General features: G+C 42.5%; 1 protein-coding gene across 1 annotated transcript in view; it reads right to left on the bottom strand.

Moving 5' to 3' along the window:
- Positions 1 to 16,030, bottom strand: part of mertka (c-mer proto-oncogene tyrosine kinase a) — a 175,630-nt gene that overhangs the window by 75,718 nt on the left and 83,882 nt on the right. The window contains exons 5-7 of the mRNA XM_063040701.1: positions 7,499 to 7,585; positions 5,462 to 5,577; positions 1,201 to 1,384 (exon numbers count right to left, since the gene is read on the bottom strand). Coding sequence (XP_062896771.1) covers positions 1,201 to 1,384; positions 5,462 to 5,577; positions 7,499 to 7,585 — 387 coding nt within the window. The remainder of the gene's footprint in view (positions 1 to 1,200; positions 1,385 to 5,461; positions 5,578 to 7,498; positions 7,586 to 16,030) is intronic.

Below are 16,030 nucleotides of genomic sequence, written 5' to 3'. Positions count from 1 at the left end.
TGAGGAAAAATGACTAGATCATTCGATTTGGCGAATGCTCTGCTACAATAAACCAATGTTAACTATAAGAGGCATCCAAAAAGCAAATGCAGGAAATGTGAAACCTCAACAGGCCTGGGTCCATCTGTGGAGAGAGAAGCTTAATAAACCTCCATCAGAAAAGGAAAGCATTAGAGACAAAATTTTTAGTTTGCACATTAAATGAGACAAGAACAAAAGGAAGGGACTGCGGTAGGAGACTGGGAGACACTGAATGACCTGTCGAAGTGTCACTCTTTCTCTCTTAATAGATGCTGCCTGACCTGCTAAGTACATCCATTTCATGAGGTAGAAATGTTTACATTGAACATTACAGCACAAAAACAGGCCCTTTGCCCTGCGATATCTGTACCAACTATTCACTGACTGTGAAGTGTACAGGGATGAATTTTGTCTCTCACTATTCCCCTCTCAGCCTTGATGTAATTTTCACTGAGATCTTGTTGAGGTGCCCTTCCAGAGACCTTGCATCCATGACGTCAAAAATTTCTGAAATAAAAGCAGAAAACACTGGCAAAATTCATCAGATCAAGCAACATCTGAGGAGTGAGAATAATAGTTAACCATTCAGTTTTCCAGTATTTGTTTTGATTTATTTTCATCAACCTAGTTCTGGTCATGTCTAAGCATCAAATATTGCTGAAACCAGGGGCTCCCAATCTGGGCTCCACAGATCCCCTCGGTTACTGGTAGGGGTCTAAGGCATGAAAATGGTTGGGAACTCCTGGCTGAAACTTGCAGTCCTATGAAATCCACACTCCTCATATTAATTTGCACCATTAAAGAGCAGTAGGCTCTAGCTAGTTTAAAAACAGACTGAGGAACATCTGAAGGGGAGGGTTCTTGCTTATTAGATAGATACTTCATTAATCCCAAAGGAAATTACGTTGTCACAGTAGCATTACAAGTGCACAGGTACATAAATATCAGATGGAAATGTTTGTTTGATGATGAAATTCAATAGAAAATAAATTACCAAAAAAAAGAAGAGAAGCAAGAAAACAAATAAATAAAAATAAAATTATGTCATTAAGCCACCATAAGAATGTATTTGCATTCAATGATAGAAACATCAAAGTGAAGGATTGATAGTTGGGCAATAATGCCATTAATTATGCTTCAATTATTTGAATTCATTACACAGCAAAATAAAAATCCTACCCCCTTCTGTTGTCTTGGCCTGGATCTCGGAAGAGTAGCTTGACCATCCAATTTCATTCCTACACGAAACTCTAATGATGTAGGAAGTCATTGCTCGCAGTTTAAGGATGCTGTAGTTGTATGGTGGAACTGCCGTGGTCACCAAACTTGTCACATTGTCTTCACCCTCTGCAACCTTCTTGACCTGATCATACAAGACAACAACAAACAGCCTTATGCAACAAAAAATCACCTGGGCTACATTGGTCCAAGTAACTGCATGAATTTCAGATAGGCAGTAAAAATCCAAGTTGGCTTGGAGTTCACTTTCTTTCTCCCCCACCTCAAGATTTGGAATCCATGTTCTGAAAAGATTTGTGCAAACAGATATAATCGCAGTAACTTTCAAAAGGGAAACAGATATCTGACGAGAAAAAAATTGCTCTGCCTTGTTGGAAGAATGAGCAAGTGGGACAAGTCGAGTAGTTTTTTACCAAGAAACGGTTCGTCCTCACAACGTGTAAATGGCTTGAATGATTCTATTGGATACAAGGAGAACTCACACAACAGCAGTAACAAGCCACTTTGCCCCTGATGCCTGCACTGCCAATCAGTACAGTCAGTGTTTGATGACTTCCTCTACCAGTTCCTGATTACTCTTAATTTCCTGTCCATTCAAGGATTTACCTATCTCTCTTTATTTAGCTTCTACAAACCCTCTGACGAATTCCAGAGAGTTAAGACTGCGGGAACAAATTTCTGCACACTTAACTTTTAAATAACCACCCCTCATCCAGAAACTAAGTTCCCTCGTTTAACAGGGGCGACACGGTAGCATACAGCAGGGGTCCCCAACCTTTTTTGCATCGTGGACCGGTTTAATATTGACAATATTCTTGCGGACTGGCCGACCGGTGGTGGGGGGGAGGGGGGGGGAGGTGTTCAAGTAGGGTTAAACTCATCTCAGCATGTCTTTTACAGTTAGGGTTGCCAACTTCCTCACTCCCAAATAAGGGACAAAAGTAGCAGTCAAATATGGGACACTTGTGTTTACCCCAAGAAAGACTACCGTGACCATGAACCCTTGCGCGGGCACCTGTGTGCGCATGCATGTATGTGCCGATTTTTTTCCACAAATTGGTTTTGATTTAATCTTCCCGACTACACTGTACATACATTATTTCTACTTTATATAGGTTGTGTATTTATCATATCATTTCTGCTTTTACTATATGTTAGTGTTATTTTAGGTTTTATGTGTTATTTGATATGATTTGTTAGGTTATTTTTTGGGTCTGGGAATGCTCAAAAAATTTTCCCATATAAATTAATGGTAATTGCTTCTTCGCTTTACGCCACTTCGGCATGAAAGGTTTCATAGGAACGCTCTACCTTAGCGAGGAAAATACAGGACAAGGGCAGCCCCGTATGGGACAAACCAATTTAGCCCAATATACGGGATGTCCTGGCAAATACGGGACAGTTGGCAACCCTATGTTCAAGTTCAACAGTGCGTGACAGGGAATGAGGAAAGGTGCAGCTGACTCGTATCGTTTCCTCACGGCCCATTAGCACATGCTTTGCGGCCCGGTGGCTGGGGACCGCTGGCATAGAGGTTGGCACAGTACCAACAACCCGGGTTCAGTTCCCACTGCTGCCTGTAAGGAGTCTATACGTTCTTCCTGTGACCACGTGGGTATCCTCCAGGTGCCCAGTTTCCTCACACAGTCCAAGGATGTACCAGTTCTTAGGTTAACTGGTCATTATAAATTATCCCGTGATTAGGCTCGGATTAAATCAGGGGATTGCTGGGTGGCATAGCTTGAAGGGCCAGAACAGCCTATTCTGAACTGTATCTCCATAAATAAAACTTTTAAAATTCATGAAAACATCTCAACATCTATCTCGTCATTCTTGCCAAGAACCTTGTGCACTTCAATAAGTGTTCCCCTCATTCTTCTGAACTCGAAAGAATACAGCTTTAACTTTTTGTCTGTTCTTGATCAGAGAACACACTTATCCCAGGAATTAGCCCAGATAAAATTTCTTCTGGACTACCTGAAATGCCAATGTATCCTTTGTTAAATAAACAGACTAGCATTGTTGCAGAAGTTTTCAGATGATGTAAACTTAACAAGGAGGCCTTTCATCATCAAGTTTTCGGAAGTTTTCTTACAATTTGTCCCACTCTGCCTCTTTGCCTAGAGACTCATTTATTTTCTTTCCTGGAAAGTATTGATCCAATTCTGTTCAATAAAGTTAGCATAAAAAAACATATTGAACCACCTTTTCCGAGAAAGCATTCCAAATCATAACTCAACACAATAAAAATAAATCGTCATCTCCCAGCAGGCTTTTGAAGCAATTTGATAAATTTACGTCCTCTGATTAGGGAATCTAATGCCAAAGGGAATAGTTTTTTTCCCTAAGTACTTCAAGACTTTGAACTTGGCTAATCAAATCTCTGCTTACTTTTTTCCTGCTTTATGTAGAACAGCACAGTTTCTTCAGAAGAGACTTACTTAAAAGTTTAGATGGTAACGTTAGGGCAACGCACATTGATCAATGCCAACAAGCTCAAAACACTACCACAATCATTATCATTGCATTGTGTAAACTGAAGGAAATGGTGAGTAAACTCCAGAGCCCCCCTGCATCCCACTTCTACAGGGAAAATATTGGTCTTCCAGCCATTCTGGGCAGCTTCAGTTGCCAGTTCAGAGTACTTGGTCTTTTTCCTCTCATAAGCTTCTTTGACACCATCTTCCCATGGTACTGTCAATTCCAACACTAACAGCGACCGTAATACTGAACCTTCTACTGTATTTTGTCATTGATAAAAACAGGCAGCGGGAAGTAGAAGATCAGGAAGTGGCTGGGCAGAAAGTAATCCATCACAATGCCCGTTAGCAAGATAAAATAGTTCATTGCTGCCTGACACAAGAACTGAGATTATTTTTTGTAATCTTAATTGCTGCTACAGCAGACAAAGGGGAGAAAAGTAACTGAAGTGAATTCTGAATTTTTCAGCATATGGGTAACTCATGTAGCAGAGAGATGAAGGGGAAGGGATCTGAGGAAACAGTTTTGATTGTTTGGAAGGGATTAAGATTCGGGCATCTGAAATGCGTTCACACCTTCAGGATAGGAAAGCTTCAGAGAGATATGAACCAAATACAGGGAAATGGGATTAGCTCAAACAGACACCTTGACTAGCATGGATGAGTTGGGCTGAAGGGCCTGTTTCTTTGTTGTATTACTCCGACTCGATAATGCACAATTTACACAGATCACTGAGAGATCACCGATGAGAGGAGATAGCTGGAAGGCTGTACCAATGGTTTTCACATATTAGAAATGTGAGAATGATAGGACACCCAGCTCTCTCCCCTTGGGCGGTCATCATTTTTGAACAAGTCTAGGAGAAATCCAATTTACGCAAATCAAGCACGGTAAATGTAGCCAAGGTTTCTTATCCATTCAGTTGTCAAATGCACCCTGTTCTATGAGGCAGACCAGCTGCATGTTGTGGAAGCTCAGGATTGGTCTCAAATAAAAACAGCACACCAGCGGTGACAAAAGAGTATGGCCTTCTCCTTCCCACCCTCCCCCCACTTTCTTTATAGGGCCTCTGCCCCTTCCCTCCTACAGTCCTGACGAAGGATTCCAGCCCAAAACGTTGACTGATCGTTTCCACGGATGCTGCCTCACCTGCTGAGTTCCTCCAGCGTGTTATGAGTGTTGCTTTGACCCCAGCATCTGCAGATTATTTTGTGTTTATGGTCAAAAGGTTGACAGACCCTTTCAGGGGAGGGATGAGGAAACAAAGAAACTAGAAAAACTAAGCCAGCTCTACATTGCGGAAAATAATTGGAAACTCAGACAGGCGATTAAACATGATTCTGCCGGAACATTAGTGACTGAGTAATTATCTGCCAAAACTGTCAAATCTCATCACTATCAAATAAGCAGCATTGCTGCATGAAATCTCGTTTGCTCAGACTCATCCGGCGCCAACACCATGAGATGCCAACACATACTTCAAATCATTTCAATGACAGACAATAAATCAGCAACCTGATTAAAAATCTATTATTGATTGATTTACTTATATATAAATTCTGTAACATAACAGCCAGCAAACTGCAGCTCTTGGGAACCAGGCAGGAAGTGTTCCAAATTCCAGGAACACTGGAATGAACTGGCTTGAGACAGAACGTTACTAAATCTGCATTAGCTCAATCTGCACCAAAGTTGTATTTTGAAACAAGGGTGAATTTACCTGGATTTGGCAAGTGCTTAGAGGGGCATATCCATCAAAGCCAGGCTCCCATGAAACTACGATAACGTGCGCCATCTGGTTACGAATCCATAGGATAACTGGTGGATCTGGGGCCTCTAACAAGGACAAAAAGCGAAAAGAAATCAAGCCCAAGGCATGTGTGGAACAACTTTCGGTTATAAAGGGACTATTAGCTAAGTAGGTTGCAAAACCCATAACTGCTCCTCAATCACCGCTAACCCAGTGGGGAGTTTTACTTGCCAGTTACTTCAATTATCAGTACATTCATCACATTAGCAGGTCACAACGGCGTCTTTCTTTGGCCATGCAGATCTGATCACCTCATTCCCTGCCCTCTGTTCCTTCTTAAGCAACAATATTGTTGTAACGGTGGTGGGGGAGGGGGTATTATCAGAACTTTAGACAAATATTCCAATAACATGGCCGTGATAAACAGTAGATGATGTTGCAAAGCTACACCACGCACCCCCCCCACCCCGCGAGCAGTGGGATTTCCAACTAAACAATCAGACATTCTTCAAACATTCAGGTTATTAGGGACTGCGTAGCACACCATGTAGCAGTAATCCTTGTGTTTGACCAGTTGCTGACACATCATCGAGACTCAAACACTGATCCAAGTTAGAACCCACATTTTCACAGTCCTCACTTTAGTAGTAGCTGCTACATTGTACTTATAACTAACTACCCACAACTTTAGCTTTTCTCAGTTTTCCCAATGCTCCTCTCATGGGACAGCTCACCACCGCCCTCTGTCAGCAAATTCATCCACATCTGTCCTCCACACCACCATCACCATTCCCTATCACGCTCCATCCAATGTCTAAACAGCCTTGCTCCACTTTATCTGGGAGATCTGCCCTCAGCCCATTGTCTAGCAACAAGCAATCTGCTGGAGGAACTAGGCAGGCCAAGCTGCATCAGTGGAGGGGTGTGGATAAAGGAATTGTCAATGGATTGGGTTGTCCACTTACCAAGCCCTTCCAGCAGATTGTCTGTCCCTCCTGTGCCTCCATCTGAACTGGTACCTTTTTGGCTCCAGTCACTCTTATTTCATTTGAAAACCGAATCTTTCAAAGAGCACACCGCTTCTCCCCAAATCAGGGGTTCCCAGCCTGGGTTCCGTGGACCCCTTGCTTAATGGTATTAGTCCATGGTATAAAAATGGTTGGGAGCCCCTGGTACTAAATCCTTCCAGCATTGAGTATGCTCCTTGAAACCTCCCTCAGTTTTTCAGAACCCTTTTAAATATTAATTATTTTAAACTCTTCGAAAGTGCCTCAACTTTGCCTCCAAGCTACCCTTTACGCCAGAGATTTTTGAGAACTTACACTTCAGCCATTGCCAAGATACCACAGAGCAATATTTATGAAACAGAACCCATACGGGTGCTCACTGCTTTTAGGGACTTGTGGGGAGGGGATCGTCATCATTATGTGCTGTGCTGTATGACATAGGTGATCATGGACCCAAGACTATCATTGTGCCTGGCAAATTAACTGGCTTGCCATTGCCTTCTTCTGGGAAGTGTCTTTACAAGACGGGTGACCCCAGCCATTATCGATACTCCTTAGAGATTGTCTGCCTGGCATCAGTGGTCGCATGACCAGGACTTGTGACATGCACCAGTCACTCATACGACCATCCACCACCTGCTCCCACGGCTTCAACTGACCACAATTGGGAGAGCTAAGCAGGGCGACCTGCAGGTTAGTCGGGGGGAGGGGGAGGATGAGAGGAAGGCCTTATATGTCCTTTGGTAGAGACATATCTCCACCCTGCCAGCCAACGAAGGAAAGGGCAATAAAACTATAGGGGAGTATTGGAGGTGTGCATCAGTGTGAAATTTTTAGGGAATCAATCCTGCTCTATTGGCATAGCTTTCTCAGTAAAAAGTTAGAACATTAGTGTCGAACCCAAGGTGAATTTACGTTACTGGAATCCAAGGTTAAGGCCCCCTTAGGTGCTGAATTTAAATGGTGCACTTATCACAATGCAGCCGTCAGTAGCACATACCTTTGATGTTAACTTGGGCTTTCCTTGAAACTGTAACTCCTTTCTTATTGTGAGCTTCGCAACTATATCTTGTCTGTTTATCGACACCTGAACAGGTAAACAAGTTTTAAAAGTTAGAAAATGATTTGACATTGCATGCTATTATAATGTGAGCAGCCGAGACTTTCTAAGGGTTAGAATGCACGATAACTTGCAACAAAAACAGATTTTGGCAATTATGAATCAAGTAAATCTTTCAAACGCTCAGGCCTTGCATTCTAGGAAACATACAAAACTGTCTGAAGAGGAAAATGGATAAGACATTCTCGACACAGCGGAAATTGTTTTTTTTAAAATGACTATGGTGCTGAGATACATCCATGGATGCGCTGGGACGCATCATCAGTGATGTAACCTGGGGCCATCGCGTGTTTCGGGTCTTTCAACACCAGACATTCGCACCCAGCCGAGTTGACCAGGCTCTGACTTGTCCCCCAGCACAGGTCACACCTCTTGATCCATAGCCCCTAAAGATCTGGGGGTAAAACACTTCCTTTCCATCCAACTCAGAATGGTTTGTGAACTCCAAACAATACCGGAAACCAAGTACAGTATTCTATTGTTCTTCCACTGATAAATGTGCACCGTCATTCACGGTTGTGAACTTAATGGATAACATCGAGTTATACAAGCCTTTGTCTGCAAACCTCATGGAAGATAATGGTTGATAGGCAAGATATGTTGTGCTGGAACTATTTGTAATCAGCGGTCAATCTTGTCAATGAAGAAATGAATGAGCAAAATAATGAATTGGTATAAAGGGTTTCATTTAATTTTCCCAATATGTTGTCCATTGTACAGAATCAGTTAAATTTATAGAGTTGGATTCATAGAACGAAACAGACCCTTCAGCCCATCTGATCTGTGCTGAACTATTAATCTGCCTAGTCCCTGAACAGCACCCAAACCATAACCCTTTCTACCCCGCCCATCCACATACCTATCCAAATTTCTCTTAAGCATTGAAATCCGCTGGCAGCATGTTCCACACTCTCACCATCCTCTGAGTTAATTTCCCCCTCATGTTCCCCTTGAACAGCTCACCTTTCACCCTTAACCCAAGACTTCTAGTTCTATTCTCACCCAAGCTCCATGGAAAATGCCTGCTTGCATTTATCCTATCTATACCTCTCATCATATTGTAAACTTCTATCAAATCTCCCCTCATTCTGCTATGCTCCAGGGAATAAAGTCTTAACCTATTCAATCTTCTCATATAACTTGGGTCCTCAAGTCCTTTCAACATCCCAATTAACTTTCTCTGCACTCTTTCAATCTTATTTACATTTTTTATGCACATAATACTCCAAATTAGGCCTCACTCACGTCTTATACAATTTCAATATACATCCCAACTCCTGCGCTCAGTACATCGATTTACGACTCTATTTACCTGAGACACCACGTTCAAGGAATTGGGTCTATATTCCCAGATCCTTCTGTTCGACTCCTCACTGCCCAACCACTCACCGTGTAAGCTCTACCCTGGATTTTCCTACCAAAGTGTAACATCTCACACTTGTCTGCATTAAATTCCGTCTGCCATTTTCTCAGTTCATTTTTCTGTAAATCGGACAAGGGGAAATCAAGAGATACAGGGAGAAAGTTGGAACAAGGTACTGAATTTAGACGACAGCACAGCTACAGTGGGTCAAATGGTCTACACCACTTCTCCACGTTTCTGCGCTAATCCACGAATCAAATGGGTTACTGACCGGACATTTAACAATGTTTACGTAGAGAGGAATCTTGGGGCCCAAGTCCATAGCTCCTTGATAGTGGCTCCACAATTTTATAGGGCAGTGAAAATTGCATATAGCATGTTTTCCTTCCTTCAAGGGACTGTGTTTTAGAGTCAGGTTAGTTAGTCACTTCATTACTAGTTTGATTAGTCTGGTACATCATGGGTTAAAGGGCCAGTTCCTGTTAAGTACTGTTCTAGGTTCTAAGTAAATCTGCTGAACCATCAGTGAAGCCACAGAAAACACTTCAATTGTAAAACATCAGCTTTAAAATCTATTGGTGACACTACATCAACCAACAGTGACCGGAAGTATTTCACAACAGTCCGCATGAATTCCCCATCTCAGAGAGAATTGTCTTTTTCGAGTAAAACAAAAGCACATCTTTTGAGTAAAGATTACACAGCAATTCCCAGAAACAACAAGGAGTTACAATGTAATGAGGACATCAGAAGTAGCAAGCTTAGACTAGGGAATCGCTCAAGTCTGTCTCTTTGCTCCATAAGACATTGGGTCTAACTTAGCTGATTACTTGACCTTTTTGAAGATAGATCTCTGTCTGGGTGTCCCTGGAGAGAAGGTACAATATCCACTGATGGGTTTCTGGTTGATGGGCAGCACAGAGGACAAGAGTGCACTCGAGACCCAGAAAGCATTTTAGTTCTTGTTGCCGCCGTTTTAATGAAAAAGAAGGAGCAGGCTATCCTGTCAACTTCCGAAGAGTACTGTTCACAATCCATTACTATGAGGACGCACGCTGCCAGTACTTCAGTTAATTCAGATAGTAGCTGCATCTATGACTAAAAGGCTAGTGAAACTGAATTGTGATCTAACTCAATGAGAAAGAACTTCAAGGTATGTAAGACTCACGGGAGAGTATTTTGTAATGCTCCAGATTGTAAAATCAAAACAACTTTGGCATTTCAAAAAGAAACAGCTGATCTGGCCTTTGGCCTCAAATCCTTTCCAGTGCAAACTCCAGCACTCTCAGCTCCCCAAGACTGAAAATGTACATCTCAGCTTAGAATAAAAACAGTGACGTAATAGTTCTCAGCTTTTTGGGAAGTAGAGAACTGCAAGGACAGAAGATATTCTAGCAAAGTTCAACAGATGTACTGAGGAGAGCATTCTAACTGGCTACACCATCATCTGTACAGGATCAGGAAAAAGCTGCAGAGAATTGCAAACTCAGCCAGCTCCATCACGGGCACGAGCTCCCCAGCATGGAGAACATCTTCAAATCATGATCCCTCAGAAAGAAAACATCCATTATGAAGGACCCCATCATTCAGGACATGCTCTCGTTACCACCTGAGAGGTGGTACAGGAGCCTGAAGACTCACATTCTAACAATTTAGGAACAGCTTCTTCCCCTCCCTTATCAGGTTTCTAGACAATTAACTAAGTGATGAACACATTCCCATTCCAACATGTCAGACCATGGCTCTTCTACTGTCATGATGAGACCACACTCAAGTCTGAGAAGTAACACCTTACTTTCCATCTTGGTAGCCTTCAAGCTGATAGTATGAACATCGATTTCTCAAATTTCTGGTAGTTGGCCCCACCCCAAGTTCACCATTCCCCATTTGTTTCCTCTCTCACCTTATTGCCGTACCTGCCCACCACCTCCCTCTGGTGCCCCTCCTTCTTCCCCTCCTTCCATGATCTTCTGTCCTCTCCTATCAAATTTCCCCTTCTCCAACCCTTTATCTCTTTCACCAAACTTACCAGATCTTTACTTCACCCCTCCCCTTCTCCTGGTTTCTCCTATCACCTACCATCTTGTACTTCCTCCCCTCCCCCCACCTTCTCACACGGATTTCTCTTTCTTTGCAGTCCTGATGAAAGGTATGGGCCTGAAACACTGACTGTTTACTCTTTTCCATAGATGCTGCCTGGCCTGCTGAGTATATACCATACGTATGTGTGTGTATATATATATATATACACACACACACCATTCTAGCAAAGGAAGTATCATCAAGTCCTCTCGGAACCTCGCAGGTTTCAAGGAGATCACCTTTCACTTTTCTCAGCTTCAGAGTTTTTATTTGTAACTCCGCAATTTAGGAAGGGTGGGAGGCAGCCGAAAAGAAACTATAGACCTGTTAGCCTGACATCAGTGGTTGGGAGGTTGTTGGAATCGATTATTAGGGATGAGATTATGGAATACCTGGAGGCACATGACAAGATAGGCCAAAGCCAGCATGGTTTCTTGAAAGGAAAATCCTGCCTGACTCACCTACTGCAATATTGTGAGGAAATTACAAGCAGGGTAGACAAAGGAGATGTAGTAGATGTGGTGTACTTAGATTTTCAGAAGGCCTTTGACAAGGTGCCGCACATGAGGCTGTTTAGCAAGGTAAGAGCCCATGGAATTACAGGGAAGTTACTAGCATGGGTGGAGCATTGGCTGATTGGCAGAAACCAGAGAGTGGGAAAAAAAGGATCCTATTCTGGCTGGCTGTCAGTTACCGGTGGAGTTCCACGGGGGGTTGGTGTTGCGACCACTGCTTTTTACAATGTATGTCAATGATTTGGACTATAGGATTAATGGATTTGTGGCTAAATTTGTCAATTAAACAAAGATAGGTGGAGGATCGGGTAGCGTTGAGGAAACAGAGAGCCTGCAGAGAGACCGAGGTAGTTTAGGGGAATGGGCAAAGAAGTGGCAAATGAAATACAATGTTGGAAAATGTATGGTCATGTACTTTGGTGGAAGAAATAAACAAGCAGACTATTATTTAGATGAGGAGAGAATTCAAAATGCAGAGATACAAAGGGACTTGGGAGCCCTTGTGCAGGATACCCTAAAGGTAACCTCCAGGTTGAGTCAGTGGTGAAGAAGGTGAATACAATGTTGGCATTCATTTCTAGAGGTATAAAATATAAGAGCAGGGATGTGATGTTGAAGCTCTATAAGGCACTTGTGAGAGCACACTTGGAGTATCATGAGCAGTTTTGGGCTCCTTATTTCAGAAAGGATATACTGATCTTAGAGAGGGTTCAGAGAAGATTCACGAGAATGATTCCAGGAATGAAAGGGTTACTGTTTGAGGAACACTGGCAGCTCTTGGGCTGTATTCCCTGGAGTTCAGGAGAATGAGGGGGGATCTCAGAAACATTCCAAATGTTAAAAGGCCTGAACAGATTAGATATGGCAAAGTTATTTCCCATGGTAGGGGAGTCTAGGACAAGAGGGCACAACTTCAGGATTGAAGGACATCCATCTAGTACAGAGATGCGGAGAAATTACTTTAGTCAGAGGGTGGTAAATCTGTGGAATTTGTTGCCACGAGCGGCTGTGGAAGCCAAGTCATTGGGTGTATTTAAGGCAGAGATAGATAGGTTCTTGATTAGCTAGGGCACCAAAGGGTATGGGGAGAAGGCAGGGGAGTGGGGTTGACTGGAAGAACTGGATCAAGCCCGTGATTGAATAGTGGCGCAGACCTGATGGGCCGAATGGCCTACTTCTGCTCCTATATCTTAATGTCTTATATGATTCAGAACTTAAAGCTTCAAAACTGCACTTCTGTGAAAACAGTAATTTGGAATTTGTCAGTATGTATTTACTTTGAAAGATGGCAATGTTGGGGGGTGCCATTGTCCTCAGTCATTGCTACACAAAGTAAGTCAGATGATGAAGATTTTTGTGGATTCTTCCTTTGGGTAGTATACCATTACGGTAGTTTACTTGTGCCAGGTTAACAAAATGAACTTATTTAAAAATCAAGCATGTACAAAACATCCTAGCAATTCCAAGAAAAGTGCAGAATCTTTTCAGAGCTGAAGGATGTTTTCCATCCCAAAAATTTATAAACAACACACACGTCACAAGCCCATTGGTCCATCCACTCTTTCTGGTCATAATCTCCAAATGCTCCATTTGCTGTGACTGCTGACCTGGGCTTCTTGAAGACCGAAGCAGATAGATAAAAAAGGTCCTAATTTGCAGCAAGCTTTCTCTTCAGGACCCTCTCAAAAGAATCTTCCTGAACTCAAATTACATCAACTCCTATAATTACTATAGTTACTTCACTATTTTGAGTGAGACAAACATTCCTGTTGAATTGCATGTTTGCAAAGGAGCACACTGTAACTGACAAGATAACTTTGAATATTAAAACATTTTTGCTGCGACAAAGTTATTCATATGACTCAGAAGTCTGAAAGTTTCTATCTGATTCAAAATACTGCAGCGGCTGCTTTAGATTCTCAAGAGGGAGGGTGAAAATCCAGAAGTCGTGGTGCACATTGGCACCAATGACATAGGTAGAAAGGGGGAAAGAGTACATGGAGTTAGGGAAGAGGCGGAAGAGCAGGACCCCCAAGTTAGTTGTCTCTGTGCTAGTCAGGGCAGGAATAGGATGAGAGTATAGATGAATGAATGGCTGAGTAAGTGGTGCAAGGGGCAGGGTTTCAGATTTCTGAATCATTGGGATCTCTTCTGGGAAAGAAATGGCACAGGACAGATACATCCCAAAGATGAAGACATATCCTAAAAGGGGAATGAAGCAACTCTGGCTGACAAGGGAAATCAAAGACAGCTTAAATGGAAAAGAGAAGGCATATAATATAGCGAAAATGAGTAGTAGTTAGAAGATTGGGAGGCATTTAAAAACCAACAGAAGGCAACTGAAAAAAGCCATAAGGAAAGAAAAGATGAAATATGAAGGTAAGTTAGCCATTAATATTAAAGAGGATACCAGAAGTTTTTTCAGCTATATAAAGAATATTAGGGAGACAAGACAAGAGCCCATAGTATTATGGGAAAGTTACTTACATGCATAGAAGATTGACTGACTGGCTGGAGGCAAAGAGTGAGAATAAAGGGGGCCTCTTCTGATTGGCTGCTGATGACTAGTGGTGTTCCACAAGGGTCACGATTGAGACGGCTTCTTTTGACGTTATGTCAATGATTTGGATAATGGAATTGATGGCTTTGTGGCCATGTTTGCAGACGATACAAAGATAGGTGGAGAAGCAGTTTGTGTTAGAAAGCAGGGTATCTGCAGAAGGACTTTGACAGATTGGAAGAATGGACAAACAAGTAGTAGATGGAATATAGTGTAGAAAAGTATATGGTCATGAACTTTGGAGGCAAGGCATAAAGAAGTAGGCTATTTTCTAAATGGGGAGAAAATTCAAAAATCAGAGATGCAAATAAACTTTAGGGCATCTATGTGCAGGATTCCCTGAGGATTAGCTTGCAGGTTGAGTAGGTGGTAAGGAAGGTAAATACAATGGTAATGCCCTGATTAAGATTTTTATTGCTATGCTATAGGTATTTCATTTTAGCAATTCTGTAAGAGCAGTCTGTCCTGCTTTTAGCATGTCTGGGTTTGAGCTAAAGATAAGTGGCCACGTTGTTCAACTTAGGAATATTGTGTCAGCCAATCAGGATGGTAGAATTGGGAGAAGGTTCTAGAGAACACTGGGCATTGGCAAAAAGGTTTTTTTTTTGTCTGGGTGTGGGCGCAGGTCTTTTTGGCAGGAGCCGGGAGAAGACAGGAGGGAAGGTGGCTGAGGATGCCATCCCTGTTGCACAAGGTGCTTTGTGCAGATGAATGGCTTCAAGGATGTCGGACCAATACTCCCATGGGGGAGCCCATTTGTTCAAAGTGGATTTCGAGTGACACTCAGAAAGTGGTATGTGCTTTCATGCAGACCGTGGGTCCAGCGTGTGAGTTAAAGACAACTACAAGATGATCTCCAACTTATGTGCACATTTGGACTGGGTTACCTGTAATGAGCCTTTTTGGTTTTTTCCTTTTCTTACTAACTGTTCGATAAAGCTGACATTTGTAAATTTACTTTCTTTATATCTGTATGCAGTGTACGATCTATTATTTTTTGCCAATGGCCAATTACATGGGGGCAGTATTTACACAGTATTCACACAGATCAGGGTTCGGTTGGTCAAGACATCCCAACTTCCTGGTTTTGGTTGGACCCAAATCAAATCGACCCTCGACATACCGAGACTGAGAAAGGTGGTTTTCTCATTGCTGAGTCCAGTGGCTGTTAGCGAAGGGCTAACAAGCTGCATCTCTAGAAACACCCGATATAAAAAGGGGTTTCACAATGTTATCATCCATTTTGAGAGGACTAGAATATAACAGCAATGATATAATACTGAGTCTTTAAGACACTAATGAGGCCTCAGTGAGCAGTTTTGGGCCTCTTATTTCAAAAAAGGATGCTCTGGCGTTGGAGAGGGTCCAGAGAAGGTACACGAGAATGATTCTGGGAATGAAAGGGCTAACATGTGAGGAGCATTTGATGGCTCTGGGCCGCACTCACTGGAGTTTAGAAGAATGAGAGGGGATCTTATTGAAAGGTGTAGAAAGAATGGACAAGGGGAAAATGTTTCATATGGTGGGGAAGTGTAGGATCGAGGGCACAGCTTCTGAATAGAGCGAAATCCATTTAGAACAGAGATGAGAAGGAACTTCTTTAGCTGGAGGGTGTTGAATCTGGGGAATTTATTGCCCTGGAAGGCTGTGAAGGCCAAATCATTGAGTATATTTAAAGCAGAGGTTGACAGGTTCTTGGTTGGTCAGAGCATCAAAAGTTATGGGAAGATGGCAGGAGAATGGGGTTGAGATTGATAATAAATCAGTCAAGATGGAATGCTGGCACAGACTCGACGGGCTGAGTGGCCTATTTCTGCTATAGTGTCTTATGAACAGAGAACCCGGACACCCAAAATTAGTATTGTGAGAGTCTCTGAGTACACAAAAATCTC

Source organism: Mobula hypostoma, chromosome 2 (genome assembly GCF_963921235.1).
Source record: "Mobula hypostoma chromosome 2, sMobHyp1.1, whole genome shotgun sequence".
In the NCBI taxonomy this organism is placed as follows: Eukaryota; Metazoa; Chordata; class Chondrichthyes; order Myliobatiformes; family Myliobatidae; genus Mobula; species Mobula hypostoma.
The sequence above is the reverse complement of the archived record's forward strand: the minus strand, read 5'-3'. Positions and strand labels throughout refer to the sequence as shown.